The following is a 17,654-nucleotide window of genomic DNA, read 5'->3' as shown; positions in this document are numbered from 1 at the left end:
ACAAAACATACAGTAGGTGTAATACAATAACTCATAAATATTTGAGTTTCTACAAAGTCTATACTGTGTAACTGAATAAAGTTTGAGTTCTGAGATCATATTTTAGATGATTATACCGGTATATAAATATACACACACACACACACACACACACAAATAAACAAGTATAACTGCAGTAATATAAATGATACTGCTGGTAATTAAAAAAAAAAATTCTTAAGAGCTGCCATCAAGAACCGCAATATGGCATTCATGTTTTCTCAGTTTACTGTAAAACTATGCTAGATCAACTTTAATAGCTCAGTTTGAAGAGTCTTTCTGCATATCTTTCCTGAAAACGTGAACCATGGGAAACATAATATTGTGTGGCCTTAAAAACTAAATATTATTGGTATCATTAAGACAGCAGTTTAATTTTAACAATGCAATATGTTTTTTTTTAATAGCATGAAAGTGAAGGAAAATGATATGTTAACAAATGGGAACAGTGAACCATAGAGGGTTAAAAGACACACGTGTCACACTGACTCACACATGATGCGGTAGAGGTGGTTATGTGTACAGTATGCATATATTTCTGTGAGATACAGTGATTTAAACCTGGATGGTTGGGTTTCCATTTTTGAAAATAATTAGAGTCAGATAATATATTATAATGGCAGTAATAATTATGAATATTGTAAGTAATCACTTAAAAGATCCATTACTGTTGATAAAACTGTGTGTAATACTGTGTAGTAGCTGACAAGCATCAGTGCGCAGGCGCAGAGAGTCACGTGTTCAGTCAGCTGAGCGCTGATGATGTAAACACTGAGCACGTGTTTAGACAGCGGCTGATCAATAAGCGCTGGACCTTGATCATTCAGTTAGTTATTAGTTTTGCTGTCTGTCTTTCATTGAGCTGCATATGTTTGTCCTGCTGCAGACGCTTCAATGGTGCCGTTAAAGTTTTGTGCCAATATTTCTTGGCTCTTCACGGAGTTACCGGAGGTCACGCAGCGGATGCGCGACGCGGCGCGTGCGGGGTTCCGGGCGGTCGAGGCGGCGTGGATCTACAACTCTGACCTGAAAGAGTTAAAAACCGTGAAAGATGAAACCGGACTCGAATTTGTGCTCATAAACACCCCTCCGGGTAAGACAGAGACTGACTGCAAGTGAGCGACAGACAGACGCAAACATAGATAGATAGATAGATAGATAGATAGATAGATATTAAAGCCATTGGGAAACTGCAGCTGCAGCGGGATAATGAGTCGTGTTCTGTAACCTGTCAGCTCGCAGTTAAAGGTCTCTGAAAGGAGTTTGTCATAGACAGGAATAGAGTATCTCAGAGTTCATTGGTCACAGATATAATGGTGCTTCATATGCAGATAGAACTGCTTAATGGAATAGATCCGACCTTTCTCAACTCACGGGGGAAGCATGAACCCATGTGGTGCAATTCTGCTCTGATGTAAGACTTGTTGCACCACACTAAATCACCATTTAACACATTTCAGTGTTTGCAAGGCAGAAATACGTCTTTTTCTTCTCCACAGTGTTCTGCAGTTAGTTCAGCTTGAAGCACTTCATATGCAGACCTCATTCAAAATGTTTGTGGATCATTTCAGTTTTTAGTTGTGCTGTCTGTCTTCAGGGTTTTAATTTCATAAACATCTATATCCAGCCTTTTGAGAATCAAAGTAACATACACAAACAATTTAATGTTGTCCAGTAATCCAATTTTTGTCAAATGTTTTGTTAAATTATATGCTGTAGAATTCCCCATTTATGTTAATTTGTAAAAGGCTTGGCCTTCAAACTTTCACGATATCTTCAGGAACGTGTGATTTTGTCCTCCAGGGGATTTAAGTGCAGGAGATCTGGGATTGGGTGCTGTTCCTGGACGAGAGCAGGAGTTCAGACAGGGTTTGGATCTGGCGGTGCAGTACGCTAAAGCACTGGACTGCAGGAGGTACTCCTGTGCATCTTACACTGTGTTCATGCTCATCATATGGCCTCTGTTTTCCGTACATGTCCTTGCTGGGATTTCTAAATTGCCTAATATGTCCGGGTTGCTGCATTGTTTTCTAGATCCCGCCTTCTTCAACACCACGATTGGTTGATTACAGGTACATCTCAAAAAATTAGAATATCGTGAAAATGGTCAATATTTTTTGTCACTCATTTCAGAAAGTGAAACCCATATATTATATAGATTCATTACACATAGAGTGAAATATTTCAAGCCTTTATTTCTTGAAATTTTGATGATTATGGCTTACATATAACATATACATATAATTACATATAGAATATTACATAAGATCAATAAAAAAAGGATATTTTAAACAGAAATGTCAGGCTTCTGAAAAGTATGTTCATTTCTATGCACTCAATACTTGGTTGGGCCTCCTTTTGCATGAATTACTGCATCAATGCGGCGTGGCATGAAGGCAATCAGCCTGTGGCACTGCTCAGGTGTAATGGAAGCCCAGGTTGCTTTGATAGTGGCCTTCAGGTCATCTGCGTTGTTGGGTCTGGTGTCTCTCATCTTCCTCTTGACAATATCTCATAGATTCTCTACGGGGTTCAGGTCAGGCGAGTTTGCTGGTCAATCAAGCACAGTAACACCATGATCATTGAACCAGCTTTTGGTACCTTTGGCAGTGTGGACAGGTGCCAAGTCCTGCTGGAAAATGAAATCAGCATCTCCATAGAGCTTGTCAGCAGAAGGAAGCATGAAGTGCTCTAAAATTTCCTGGTAGACCTTGATTTCCAAATGAAATGCAAAATTTACTTTCATCTGAAAAGAGGACTTTGGAGCACTGAGCAACAGTCCAGTTCTTTTTCTCCACAGCCCAGGTAAGACGCTTCTGACGTTGTCTCTGGTTCAGAAGTGGCTTGGTAGCTCTTTTCCTGAAGACGTCTGAGCGTGGTGACTCTTGATGCACTGACTCCAGCTTCAGTCCACTCCTTGTGAAGCTCTCACAAGTGTTTGAATCAGCTTTGCTGGACAGTATTCTCAAGCTTGCGGTCATCCCTGTTGCTTGTGCACCTTTTCCTACCCAAATCCTTCCTTCCAGTCAACTTTGCATTTAATATGCTTTGATACAGCACTCTATGAACAGCCACCCCTTTCAGTAATGAGCCTCTGTCACTTACCCTCTTTGTGGAGGGCATCAATGTTCGTCTTCTGGATCATTGCCAAGTCAGCAGTCTTCTCCATTATTGTGGTTTCAAAGAACAAGAGATACCCAGAATTTATACTGTAGGGATGGTCATTTAATGAAACTCAAATGTAAATATTCTAATATTTTGAGATACTGATTTTTGACTTTCATGAGCTGTAAGCTCTAATCATCAAAATTAAAACAAAAAAAACTTTTGAAATATTTTACTTTACATGTAATGAATCTAAAATAAATGAAAGTTTCACTTTTTGAAATAAGTTACAAGAAAAAATGTACTTTTTCATGATATTCAAATTTTTTTAGATGTACCTGCATATGCAAGGCCTGTAGGCTATTGGTCAAACTACTTTTCAGTCATTACCTTCAGCAAGTATAAAAACTATAAAAAAAACGGGACATTTTAGGCAGTTTAGAATTCCCGGGACAGATATTGTCCAGGAAAAAAGGATGTACTATATGGTCATCCTAACTGTGTTCATTTTTACTAAGCACGAGGACAAGGATTTTAGTCCAGTAAATTGCTGCAGAGATGACATATTCCTGTAGGCCAAATCTTTTAGTTATTCTACTTTCATCTTCAAGTCATTTTTTTTAACAGGTTTTTGGCTAAATGCCTGAAATAAGGTCTGTGGTGATCACAAGCGCAAAATGTTTTCGAGTTTTATTCTACAACATAAAAGTCATCAAAAAGTGTCTAAATGGGACTACAGAGGCTGTCAGGGACACTAAACTTCATCACGCCAAGTCTACTCACTAGTGGCTTTATAGCCTCGTTGTGTTTATAATCAAGCTCTTGTAAACTATTCTAACTTGCAACTTTCAGGGATAATGTTTTTTAATAAAGACCGAAAGAGTTGTCAGAAGTTCGGTGATGTGGCATTGAACTCATGTGACTGTAGTGTAGTTTGTAACTTAAGCTTTTCACTGATTGTATTTTTGTTGGTCGCAGAGCTTATTTTCTGCAATAATCCAAAAGCCACTGGAAGAAATCCAGTTGGGTTTTTGTTGAAGGGATCAGGGCGATGCAGCACTCTACTGCAGTTCAGTTTCAGCAGGGATATCCGGCCTGATGTAGAAACAGAAACTAAAACAATTACAATATTTGATGTTGGATTTACATGGAAGTATGGGATCCCTGGAATAAAAATAAAAGTTTTATCTCACAATCTAAACTTTTGAGACAGTAAAACAGAATTGAGATGAAAAAATTCACACTTGAGATTCTCTCTCATAATTCTGACTTTTTTCATAAACTCAGATTTGTGAAAAAAAAGATGCAGTTACCTTTTTACCGTTAAAAAAAAAGGTTAAATGCAAACTTGGAATTGCAAGAAAAAGTAAGAATTCTAAGTTTACATTTCACATTGTTTTTTATTTTTGTTTAAAAAAAGGTTATTGTGACTTTTTACCTCACAATTGTGACTTTTTAAAAAAAAATTAGCAATTATGATCTTACAATTCAGAGGTATTTTTTTTTTTTCAAAATTGTAAGATAAGGGGCCTTATTTATAAAATGTTGCGCAGAAACCATCCTAAAATTTATCTTACGATCGTCTCTCAAAAAAGCGTACGTATAATTCACAAAATACGTGCGTACAGAAAACAAACCAGATGTGAAACCTATGAATTGCAAATGATCTTGAACTTGCACGCAACTGAATGGTTTCAGCTCCCTGCCTTGTAAACGACTCCTAATTAATGTCATTAACATGTAAAAGATCACAAGTCATCATCCAGATTCTTTAATTTCGAACAGCGAGCTGCAAGAACAGCTTACATTTCCAAAACCCTGCAGTACTCGAACAAGAAAAGTGTGTACGTCTGCGCAGACCCTGACGCGATGCAACTTTTCCACATCAGTGTTTTTACAAATGTGAGCGTTGGCGTGGATTTAAGTGCACGCACACTCCAAGATCAAATGAGGCCCATAAAAAAAAGTCAGAATTAAAAAAAATTTCTTAAAAAAAAAAAAAGCCCTGAATTGTGAGATGTAAATGCACAATTCAGAGAAAAAAGTCCTAATTGTAAGATGTAAACTTGGAATTGCAAACTTTTATTTTTTTTTATTTATTTTTTAAAGGTTATATTGACCTTTTTTCTCTGGTGGAAATGGGCAAGACCACTTGTATTGCTTGTTGCTTTGTTTTTTGGCGCCTGGTTAGGACACAAATGCGTAACGCAAGTATAACAGGGAGGGATGCAGTGTTTGATGAACCTGATTCATATTCACAGTTCTACACTTAATTCTTATTATGTAAAGCATAAAACCGGCCTCCCGCTCAGCACACACTAAAGCTGACGGGAAACATCGCACAGACAAAACTTAAGCGTCTAGACATGATAGTTCATGCTGTTTCTCACTAAAATAGTCAGAAATGTGCTGAAATGGCTCCCCGGAGACTGGCGTCTGTGCAGCGTTGCCCCAGATGTCTGAACGTCTGATCTAACGCTCACGTCCTCCACAGCTGATGGAGATAATGAGGTTACTGTGATCTCGAGATGTTTTACCTCTGCCAAGAGTAACTCATGCTAATGTCTCTCCAGGATCCACTTGATGGCGGGGAGGGTGCCGGCGGGGGCGGACTGCTGCACTGTTGCCATGGAGATGGAGGACACCTTTGTGCAGAACCTGAAACATGCTGCAGGTGTCCTCTCAAAGGTGACCTCCGCCCCGTTACTGCATTATAACGTGGCCAGAACGTGTGCTTATATTCCACCGTAGAAGCTCTGGAGGTCTCTCGGTGGCAGACCCTCCGTCCTACTTAAATGACTGCAGTGGTTTGGCTGTAGTGTTCTCATACAACGGGCTAATTCATTGTAAATATTCTTGGCTGTCACAGAATCTTGTAATAGTTAGAAACAGTGATAAATATAAACAGTCTCTCAATAGTCTTGATGAGTAATCAGTAATAATTCATTCAGATATCATTGAAGTGCATTCATGCAACATTCTTCTATTTCTGTTTACATTCCATTCCTTTCTACACAGTATTTTTCTTTTAATTATTATTATGAGTTTTCATTCAGGAATACTGTAATATTAAAAAACTAAACTAAAAATGCATAGGTATAGTAAAATATAGTAAACATTTCCACGTATTTATAAAAAGTGACCGTAATAAAGACAATGGCACAAAAGATTTCTTGTTCTTTTTGAACTTTCTATTCATCTGTGAAAAATAAAACATATCATAGTTTCCACAAATATTCTGCAGCGCAGCAGTTTTCAACATTGATAATAATCAGAAATGTTTCTTGAGCAGTAAATCAGTATATCAGAATGATTTCTGAAGATCATGTGACACTGAAGACTGGAGGAATGATGCTGAAAATACATTTTAAAATGTAAAATATATTAGAATATATTTATATTAAAATATAATAGTAAACAGTTTTTTTCGAGAACAGTACAATTCTGAAATATTGTTATGCTGTATTTTTGATCAAATATATGCAGCCTGGGTGATCAGAAGACACTTTTTTCAAAAACATTTTAAAAATCTTTCTGGCCCCAAACGTTTGAACGGTAGATTATGTTAATGCTGTATTTTGTTTATCATCAGCTGTGACTCTTTCCTGTACAGGAAGGCATTCTGGGATTGATTGAGCCAATCAACACAAGGATCACAGATCCACGATATTTCCTCGACTCCCCACACCAAGGTAAGAAGGTCTTTCCTAAGCATGATTGTGTATTTTGATTCCTGATTATTGACGTGTGTTTTCTCATTTATCATGACTTTCTGCAGCTGCAGCGATTCTACAGAGAGTCGCTCATCCCAGCATTAGGATGCAGATGGTGAGTGAACTTTACCACTCCAGCTTTATTTTTCGTCATTGTTAGCATTAATATTCATGAAGCTTTTACCTTAAATTAATTGAAAGGCATAAAATATTAGGATCTTTTTTCACACTACAAGATCATTGAAAGTGAACTAATGAAGGTGATTCTAAATAAGAGGTACCCAAACCAAACCACGACCCGACAAATAATAAAAAATAAGGGGAAATATTTTCCACTGAAGCATATCATATATTATATTATCATTGATTTTGCTTTTTTATTTTATTTCTGCACTGAAATGTGATAATATAAGTGAATTAGGAAAAAAAACACTACATTATTTAAAATGTTTATACAATTTAATATAATGTAATTGGAAATAGTGCAATATTTACTTTTGGCCCATGGCCATCAATCAAGTTAGATTTTTGGCCCTTCATATTCAAAAGTTTTGGCACCTCTGCTCTGAATGGTAAAGAGTGACTTCTGAGGACAAACACCTTGTCTTACATATTCCCATAAATTTGAACTTAAAAGTATTTGTAATTTCTTAATTAAACTGTATTGTATATAAAAAATTAGGATTAAAAAAAAATGCTTTTCTATAATTTTTGACCAGATATTTTAACTATTTGTGCTAGAACTATTTTTGAGATATCTTCTTCAAATTTGGAAAACACACATTTCATGTCAAATTTAAATGTAATAGTACTAGTAATTTAATAGTAATATTAATTGAACTTTGTGCATTTTTCATAACAATAAACTTAAACTTCTGTAACTTTTTTTAGTTCCACTTCTTTAATGGTAATGTTTAAGTGTCTTCTTTAAAAAGAGACCAAACTTAAGTCTGTGCTCCAAAGCATTCAAGATTTACGACCGTTTTAGTTGGAAAAATAATTTTCTGGGCCATGCACAAAGTGCATAGCAGCTAATAAATGGATCATAACTATTCCATAAATATAATTTAGCACAATTAAATCCACTAAAAACTAAATGTTAAATAAACATTATTAAACTGAAATTTAGTAAATTAAAATAAAATAAAAATCTTATTTTTGCCTGCCACACGAGCAGCACCAGAAGAGACCACATTACGGTCCACTAAAAGCAGCTCAGCAACCACAGTCAAAGCACTCACGTTTTCTGTGAGAATCTAGTTATCTGCTCTTTCAACCTGTTGTGTTTTTGTGTTTGCAGCCGTAGCCGTGAGAAATGAGCATCACGTGAAGTCATTTTCACTTATCTCATTACAGAGCGGCTGCACTGCACATGCAGGATAATAAAATCACTCTCAGCGCTCTTTGATTCCTGCGCTGAATTAATGATATGAGGGGAGTTTGTGCATTAGGCAGCTGCTGTGTTTCAGTGTGTTTGTGAACGGCTCTCTGTCTCCAGATCAGCGCCGGCTGAAGAACAGAAAACCCAGTCTTCAACAACACTAATCTGTCTCTCTGCTTTTATAGGACATCTTCCACTGGCAGATCATGGATGGCAACCTTACGCAGAATATACGCAAATACTTACCAATGACAGGTAAATGTGGAACTCATATATGCATCAAGTCTCCTGCAGTGTTTTTTGGTGAAACATCACATCACCCAGGTGAATTAATTTTTGCTGCTAAATTAATAGTAAGATAGTTAAGTTGAGGTATTGGGTAGGATTAGGGATGACTATATGTTAATATATAACATTGCATGCTAATAAGCGACTAGTTAATTGTGAGTTTTTTTTTTTGACTTACTATTATTTTTTGTTAATATCTTGAATTAGATTTTATTTTAATTTTCGTGTAATGTTGGTTAATTTTGTTTGTAAGTTTTATTAATTTAAACAAAAAATGTCTATAGTTTTTACATTTAGTTTATTAGTTTAGGACTTCAACTTAAACTAAAAATAAGAAATTTGAAAAAAATATATATATATATTTTTCACTTAATGTTTGTTTCATTTCAAGTTATATATATTTTAATGTTTTCGTTGACAATAATAGCCCTGCTCTGCACTGGGCCAGAAACATCCATGCATCTATTGAAAATCGGTCTATTGACTCGTGGCTTTACCGCTGTCACAGGTCACATTCAGATCGCTCAAGTTCCTGACCGCCACGAGCCGGACAGCGACGGAGAGCTCAGTTACACGTATCTCTTCAAGCTGCTGGAGGAGCTGGACTATCAGGACTACATCGGCTGCGAATACAAACCTCAGCGTGAGTCAGGGTCACTTGGTTTTAACATTTGAATCTCACCATTGCTTTTACAGCATGAAACGCGTACATCAGGATATACTGTATGTTGACAAGTAATGTTGCACAAAAACATCTTAAAGATCTTTTGAGAGTCTAAATCTCATTTACTTATTGATATGCTTCATTTCCAGACTGTAGCCACTGTGATAGTTCAACAGCTCTTAGATTACAATGAGTAGAGTGAAATTTCATTTTTGATCGTTCATATTTGTAAATGTGATTGTCCAGGTTCCACAGAAGCGGGTCTGGACTGGCTCAGAAGATACTGGAGCAGCCACAACTGACGACCAGCTTCACTTCTTCAGTTCCTGCTTCTTCTAAAAGGCAATTGTGTGTTAAAATGACAAGACTGTAATTTTCTAAAGCATAAAATTGACCCATCAACATCCATTTTCAGTGGTTTTATTAATATTTCACTTGTCAGTCCCGATGAAATATTATTTTTTCAGTCTCTCAAGGCACTGCACATGAAGAGCACTTCAGATGTTTTAATTTAGGATTTATTGTTAAGCGTTTTTCTTACAAATCTGCCTCTATATACATAATGTACAGATGTCTTTTTCACACATTTGAATTGCTAATTCACCTTCTAACATTTTAAGAAATCTTTCTTTCAAAAATGTCCAGTGTGCTTCAAGAAAACAAAACGGTAAACACATTTTCATTCTTCAGTTTCTGTCACTGCAGGAGGTAAATCATCCTCAGACATTTGCTTTCTTTCATGTGAACGAGTGTCGAGTCCAGTGTCGTCTCAGCGCTGTGCTAGTTAGTAAGACTAATCGTTACCCGCTCTTTACGGTGAAGGTACATGAAGACCATGTGACTAATTTAAAGGGACAGTTCACCCAAACATGAAATCCTGTCATCATTTACTCACCATCATGCTGTTCCAAACACATATGAATTTCTTTTAGCTGCTGAACACAAAAGAAGATGATTTAAAGAATGTTGATAACCAAACAGCTGACGGTAGCCATTGACTTCTATAGTATATTTTTCCCCACACTATGGAAGTCAGTGGCTACCGTCAACTGGTTGGTTACCAAAATTCTTGTTTTGTGTTCAGCATAAGAAACAAACTCATACAGGTTTGGAATGACATGAGGGTGAGTAAATGACGACAGGATTTCATTTTTGGGTGAACTGTCACTTTAAGAGACTCATCCTGAAGGGTGAACATAATACACAAGCTCCCATCAAGTTCATATGAAAATAAAATAAAGGCACTTTCGGGATGAAAAAACGGCAGTGAAGACAATCATGTTGCGCAAAGTGATGCATTATAGGGCAAAACAAATAAAATCTAATGCACACAGGCTACAGAAACAACATCTGCAACTGACAGGAGATGGAGAAAAAACAGCACAAATGAACACTAGACTAAAGAAGGACAGCATGGCTTTGGCAAACCAGCAGAGTCTCTCACGCAATAAATACACCCTCCCGGATAATCGCCCTCCAATCAAAAGGGTGGCACATTTAGCCTTTTTCCTGTGCAAAATATTGGCAATTCAGTTGCATATATGGATGCAACCTGGCCGGCGCAGCATGCATTACACACACGAGATGCGTTCAGTCTCAATCTTTACACAAACTGACTTCAGACACTTGACTCCATCTAATGCACCACTGGCAGAAACACAGAGGAGCGCACAGGTTCACAGCAGGCCCATCCAGAGGTTGTAGCAGGCGGTGTTGATGACCGACTCCAGATGGTGGTACATGGAGACCAGCTGCGGTGGAGGACTGCTGCTCGACTGCGTCTGCGCAGGTAACGGCTCCCTGAAAACAACCTTCAGACTCTGGAAGCAGCAGAAGACGAGGTGAAACAGCGAGATTTATACTGGGATAGTGTTTGATGTGCAAGAAATGAATGAATGAATCTCATCTGGCGAGAACAGATCCAGGTCGCATTTCACCTCACAATCAGAAGTATATTTAATAATAAAAAAAAGAAATAAAGTATATTTTGCAGCTCAATAAAAGCATATTCACATCCCAGTTCCTATGGTAATGCAAAAAAAAAAAAAAAAAAAAAAAAAATTACTGTAACAAGACAAAAATGTAAATAATAAATAGAAACAAATAAAAGCAATGTTATTGAGCATACTTTATGCATCATGCTAGTATTTGCTATACTGCTTTTAAATTATTTATAAAAAATTAATATTTAAATAATTAGGCTGTAATATAGTGAGAATTTAGTGTTAATAATGAAAATAATGATTGATAATAATAATTACAAAAAAAGATGCATTATGGCAATGAGAACTGTAGGAGAAAAAAGTAAAAAATATATAATGTATAATAATAGAATATTATTTTAGATTCATATTTTATTTAATAATAACAATAATATTATATATATACGTATTATTGTTACTATTAAACCAGAAATTAAATAATGTGAAAAGAAAAAAGAAATGAAATTAAAATACAAAGTTAACTCACAGTTTTTCCTGCCTGCGTGTCCAAGAAAACAAGCACAAAACAGTCTGTAAACTTCTGGTTCAGGACGGCCTGGAAAAGAGAGAGTTTATGCCCAAACAACACACCAGTTAAACATTTAACATCTTGACTCCAGATGTTTCTTTTCATTTTTAAATTTAACCCTGATCTTCGCAATCCATTTAACATGAATTTGCTCTCGGCGTTAGGAAACACGGCGTCAGCCTCAGGAAACAAAGGCAGGTGTTGTATCAGAGTATATGGAGGGTGAAATGAGCATCAGCTCAGGAAATCTGCATAAGCCCACATCATCTCCAATTACAGAATGAAGCATGAAGTGACCTTCAAACACACTTGAGGATCTGATGATAATCATCACATGAACTAGTACACAGGCACCGGGGTCTCATAATGTACCACGTGCTTCCCTGGCCTCAAGTAACAGAGTTCAAGGTCTTTCCAGGAGAATAATGATTCAAGAGTGCTTTGCCATCAGCACTTCCCGTCTCGTAATGTACTATGACACGGCCAATGGAGCGAACATCTCACACGACCCACAACATGACTGTACGGCCCGAGGATCTGCTTCATGTGTAAAGCTGAAAATGAACACTAAAGATCTGGACTGTGAATATGAACTTAGAAAAGGCATTAGAATATTTAAGTGTTACTGCAAATTACTAGTCTCTGCAAATCTTGCTTTTCTTTTCATCCAAGAAACCTTAAACAATCTATCAAAATTTCCATAAAATTATGGAGCAGCACAACTGTTTTCAACACCGATAATAATCAGAAATGTTTCTTGAGCAGCAAATCAGCATATTAGTTCTGAAGGATCATGTGACACTGAAGACTGGAGTAATGATGCTGAAAATACAGCTGCAGATCACAGCAATCAATTTTAACATTCATATAGAAAATTGTAATTTTTGATCAAATAAGTGCAGCTTTGGTGAGCAGTAGAGATCTCTTACCAGATACTGTATGCCGCCGTCATCTTTAAAGTGTCTGCAGTTCTGTGGGAAGCGGGACAGCAGAACTTTGATGAGACTCTGGTACCAGGTGGGACTCATGTTCAGGAAACAGTCCTAAAAAACACAATCACAAAAACAACATAAATGATGACAGAATTTGAATTTCGCACTTTTATTAAGATTATTCAGATTTTCTTTCTTAAAATAGAAAACAGTTCTCTTAAATTGTAATAATACTTGTCAATATTACTGTTTTTACTGTATTTTTGATCAAATAAATGCAGCCTTTCATTTTGCACTACATGAGATTATTCAGGATTTTTTTTTCTTCAAATTGAATGTTGTCAAAAGTGCAAAATAAAAGAAAAATTGCACATATATTACATGCATAAATATGCATGTAACTAGAACACATGCATATATATGCATACGAAAGCTTCTGTGTACATTTTAAACTTGAGTAAAAGCTGAAAAAGATTATTGTGTGTTTAAAAAGCCTTTGAGGTGCTGAAAGACCTGACCAGAATATTTCTCTTTAAATTAGCTGGCCTGTGCACACAAAGCATTGTTATGTTTCAGATCAGATTTCATGCAGGATCTGGCGGCAGGCGAGAGCTGCGGACGCTTCAAGTCAGCGAAACCACAGGAAGGCAGTTTTCACAGTCTAAATTTTTAAAAAGATGTAATTTGCTGCAAGTTTTTCCTGGTCTGATATCACAGCAGGAGTACATCTCCACTTCCTTTGTGAGCGTGTGTGGCTCTGACAGCGGTATACATCATCCCAGCCAGCGCTCACACTAGTATTAGTAATCGCGGGGGAATCTGAGGCTACGGCGTCATTGTGCGTCACCGGTGGATGAAACGTCGCATCTCATTCTCCCAGAGTTCAGCTGGATGTCAGGAGGCCAATGAAAGCAAACTCACAATCAGGAGGAGGTGAAGACTTCAGGTGGAAGCAGAAGATGGTCAATATGGTCATAAGTGCTTTTGCTCACAGCACACACACAAAAAACGCTAAATCCGAATCATTTTTGGATTATTTTATGTTTCAGCTTTGCAAAACTGTAATAGAATAATGCACGATGGATCAGCCAATAGGGGCAACCGACCACCACCGCATTATCATATTGGAAATATCAGTAGGAAATACCGTCAACAAAAGCCATACAGATATAAATGGTCCTAACAATACATACATTTAATAACTTATTATTATTAATTTAATGAATACATTAGTAAACAAATACATAAATATATGACTAATATATTGAATATAAAATTTAAATACATAAATAGCTGATCCAGTTGAGAAATTGTATGTATTATTTATCCTGTGCCTTGTTTATTTACACTACTTCTTAAAAGTTGGGGGGGGGGGGTCATTTATTTGTTGTTGCTGCTGAATGAAATGAACACTTCTATGATTTTAGCATGAATTCAATTGATCCAAAGGGACAATAAAGACATTTTTTATGTTATATTTCAATTAAATGCTTTTCTTTTCACACAAATAATCCTGAAAAATTAAAAAATACCATGGTTTTCACAAAAATATGAAGCAGCACAACTGTTTTTATCACTGATAATAATTAATTAGTTTCTTGAGCAGAATATCAGAATGATTTCTGAAGGATCATGTGACACTGAAGACTGGAGTAATGATGCTGGAAATACAGCTTTGATCACAGAAATAAATTACATTTTACAGTATATTCACACAGAAAACAGTTATTTTAAATTGTAATAATATTTTACCTTTTTACCGTATTTTTGATCAAATAAATGCAGACCTGGTGAGCAGAAGAGCCTTTTTTCCAAAACTTCTAAAAAATCTTACTGACTCCAAACTTCTGAACAGTAGTGTATCATTCTGATTCACTCATTAATTAACTAAATAAATCCTCCATGTAACAAGTCCTCTATTTCTGAAGCTACATGCATCAGTGCTGTATCAAACACATGAGCGGCACATTTACAGCAACTGCTGCTGTGTAATCGAATCACTGTTGGCGAAGGATGCGGCGTGTTGGTCCAGGAGGGATCATTTATGGTGTAAATAAGGAACGGAGTGTAATATTAAAGGGCTGATTTCCTGAGCTAATTAGCTGATGTTTATTGCAGTGTGCTGATGAGTAGGCCGTGTGTTTTCCCTACGGAGCGCTGCATTAGCATATTTGTTGCCAGCCACCCATCAAACAAACTGCACCGAGCCAGCCGCGGATCAAACCGGCCCGAATAAACTGCAGAACGAAGGAAAAAACATACAATTTTCCAACGGTTTCTTAAGGATTGCTGTCAGTGTGTACAGGAAGAGAAAGTGCTGCGCTTTCCATGAACAGGACGTCCTAGTGCTCTGTATCGTTTCAGAGACACAAATCACAAGTTTTGTTTTATTTGATTTATTTAGAGAACTATTTTGTTAGGATCGAGCATGAAATTAACATACAAAGTACTTTTAAATAATATTCTACAACAGTAGTAAACAATTATTATAATGTTTACTAAATTTGTCAACAATTCAAATTTGTTACCAGCAAAATCAAGATTTGGGCCCAAACTAGCTACCTAACTTAGGATAAATCAGCAACCTAAATCTATCAAAGGTGTATTTAATATTTATTGCTAGATTCAGATTTTTTTAAAATAAATCATTAAATTATATTTTTTTCAGGGATTTTTTTAATTTAACTGAATTTTTAAATTTAAAGAAATTTAATAAATCACACAATTTAAGTTAAATTAAATCACACAAATAGGGATCAGTTGGGGAAAATATTAAATTTATTTATTAATATTTTAAATTACATAATATTTTCCAGAATAAATAATTTAATAAGATCTATAACATTAATATATTATGTTTTAATAACATTTAATAATAACAATAATATTTTTGTTATTGCTATTATTAAAAAAAGTAATGTTATAGGTAATATTTATAATATTATTGATTACATTTTATTTCAGTTTAATTTCATTTATATATCACAAAAATGATTTTATGACCTCCTGGTGCTTTAAAAAATGATCGTTGAGTATTTATTGAAAAGGGAAAAAATGACCCTATTCAGACCCTATTTTGTACCTATTCATGGAAAGTGGCTGTGAGGGAACGAAGAGAAAGGAACATGAAATCTTAGATGGGAGTGAAAGATGTTCTCAGAGGTGAAGAGAACAGATGTGTTTTCATACCAGCTGCGGGTCAATCTCAGAGACCGATCTGCTCTGCACAGCGTTCAGAAGCTCTTCCAGTTCACCAAAGGCCAGCTTGCTGAGTTTGAGTTTATCGAGAGCCAAGTGCTCTCCGTGAAAGAGCCTCCTCCAGAGGTTATCCCTGCGGCAGTGGCCCATGGCCTGCTCCACGCTGCTCTGAATCTGCCGGCGCGCAGACAGCACCTCTGAACTGAGCAGGGGGAAGAGAGGACACAGGTAGAAGAGCCCCTGGGAGTCGTCTGCGTCTGCATGCAGGAGGCTCTCTATGGGGTCAGACTCAGGGCTGGCTGCAGGGGTGACAGGGACGGTGGTGTCCTCCCACAGGTCCAGTTCAGATTCCCTACCGGCCTCCATCCTCTCCGCAGGAACAGAGCCGCTGAGGTCACCGGGGTCACGGTGGATCTGAGGAAGCTTCTTAAAGCGCCGCATGTCTGCAGTCAAACGCGGGAACAGCTCCCTCTGACTGGTCATGATCACGTAGAAACGCAGCCTGAACCAGTACAAATGTAACAAAAAATGTTAGTTTAACAGAAAACAGGAAGTCAGAATAAATATTTCAGTAAACATCAGTTTTTTTCCCCCATCGGTGCACATTATTCCAAAGTTTGCTTTTATAATCTGTAATGAAAATGTAAACACTTTCTACACCTCTGAAATGACTTTTCTTTCTGTTGACATAACCATGCAGCTGGGGAAAAATATTAACTTTATTCATTAATACTTTTTTTTTTTATAAATATATGATCTGTAATATTACTTATGTTATTTACAACATATTATAATACTAATTTATAGTAATGATATAGATAATATTTATATTATTTATAAAAAAGTATTATTCATTATTAATATAATAAGAATAATATTTATTTGTTTATTAATATTAATAATTTTATGAATAAATTAATACCTTTTATATATATATAAATCCATAAGACTCAGTCTATATTTTCCCCCACTGATTAAACAGTTTCGCACAGAAAATATCTCTCATCATGGAAGTGAACTTTATTGCAAATGTTGTTTCATGTTGTCTCGCCTGCTGTTTAATTGTATAAATTGCTGTTATCTACCAATGTAGTGTTTAACTGATGCCCATAATGTGCTTCACAAAGTCACTGTATCCCTCGTGTTTGTACCTGAGCAGGTGTCTCTCTCCCTCCGATTGCTCCTCAAACGGGGCGGCGTTATGACAAACCAGCAGTGACACGTCAAAGTCATCATGGTGTCGCAATCCCTCCAGATCCTTAAACGAGCCAGAGCTTCAAGAGAACAGCATTATTAGAATAGAAATGATAGCATCACCAGCTCAAACTAGGAGTGAACAGTTACCTGTTCCACAGAGCGACCAGCGCGTACTCGTGCAGATCTGCGCTCGGCGCCCCCTTCTTGTTATCGGTGGTAACTGCAGCTTTAGACATGCGCAAGGGCTTCATCCCGTAAGTGCCGGCGTGATCAGTGATGTAATTATACAGCTGATGTGCTGTGATAATCCCCGTCGATATGGAGAAACTCCCTAGGACACATGAAAGCATATTACGCATGACAAAAACAAGAAGCCACCAAAAAATAGATATGCCGATATTCTGCTGAAAAACATGTCTAGGTCACATTTCAACCCAAAATCAAAAGAAAATAAATACAAAATTACATTTTGCATAACAAAAATAAAACTTTAGGACCACTGCGATTTGAGATATAATCAAATTTTACACTCTAATGAATTCAAGTTATTATTATTACTAATTAGGTACTCATTACTGTATTTTGATGATTTTTTTTAATCAGCATTAAGTACCATGATATATAAA

At 36.5% G+C, this 17,654-nt stretch overlaps 2 protein-coding genes across 9 annotated transcripts in view; one reads left to right on the top strand and one right to left on the bottom strand.

Annotated features, from left to right (window-relative positions):
• Positions 1-753: 753 nt before the first annotated feature.
• hyi (hydroxypyruvate isomerase) lies at positions 754-9,594 on the top strand. Its single transcript, XM_079431910.1, has 8 exons — positions 754-1,132; positions 1,843-1,954; positions 5,718-5,832; positions 6,758-6,836; positions 6,923-6,972; positions 8,424-8,493; positions 9,035-9,169; positions 9,437-9,594. Exons 1-8 carry the CDS (start codon positions 934-936, stop codon positions 9,490-9,492), a joined length of 816 nt encoding a protein of 271 aa, XP_079288036.1. The 5' UTR covers positions 754-933; the 3' UTR covers positions 9,493-9,594.
• A 2-nt stretch (positions 9,595-9,596) lies between these two features.
• LOC306879151 (KICSTOR complex protein SZT2-like) overlaps positions 9,597-17,654 on the bottom strand; it is an 88,079-nt gene continuing 80,021 nt past the window's right edge. For all 8 annotated transcript variants that reach the window (XM_079431901.1, XM_079431904.1, XM_079431907.1 and 5 more), the window contains 6 exons: positions 17,176-17,359; positions 16,983-17,105; positions 15,823-16,333; positions 12,631-12,744; positions 11,660-11,728; positions 9,597-11,010 (listed from right to left, as the gene is read on the bottom strand). In XM_079431901.1, the coding sequence (XP_079288027.1) occupies positions 10,867-11,010; positions 11,660-11,728; positions 12,631-12,744; positions 15,823-16,333; positions 16,983-17,105; positions 17,176-17,359 (1,145 nt within the window). In that variant the 3' untranslated portion in view covers positions 9,597-10,866. The remainder of the gene's footprint in view (positions 11,011-11,659; positions 11,729-12,630; positions 12,745-15,822; positions 16,334-16,982; positions 17,106-17,175; positions 17,360-17,654) is intronic.

The sequence above is a fragment of the Barbus barbus genome (genome assembly GCF_936440315.1).
Source record: "Barbus barbus genome assembly, chromosome: 13".
NCBI classification, from domain to species: Eukaryota; Metazoa; Chordata; class Actinopteri; order Cypriniformes; family Cyprinidae; genus Barbus; species Barbus barbus.
Note: the sequence above shows the minus strand (reverse complement) of the source record. Positions and strands in the feature narration are given on the sequence as shown.

Excerpts from the sequence above, each read along its gene's own strand:
- hyi (XM_079431910.1), top strand. The coding sequence starts at position 934 with ATGGTGCCGTTAAAGTTTTGTGCCAATATTTCTTGGCTCTTCACGGAG. Across the intron at positions 1,133-1,842 it reads GCTCATAAACACCCCTCCGG|GGGATTTAAGTGCAGGAGAT; the intron begins GTAAGACAGAGA and ends TTTGTCCTCCAG. Across the intron at positions 1,955-5,717 it reads AAAGCACTGGACTGCAGGAG|GATCCACTTGATGGCGGGGA; the intron begins GTACTCCTGTGC and ends ATGTCTCTCCAG.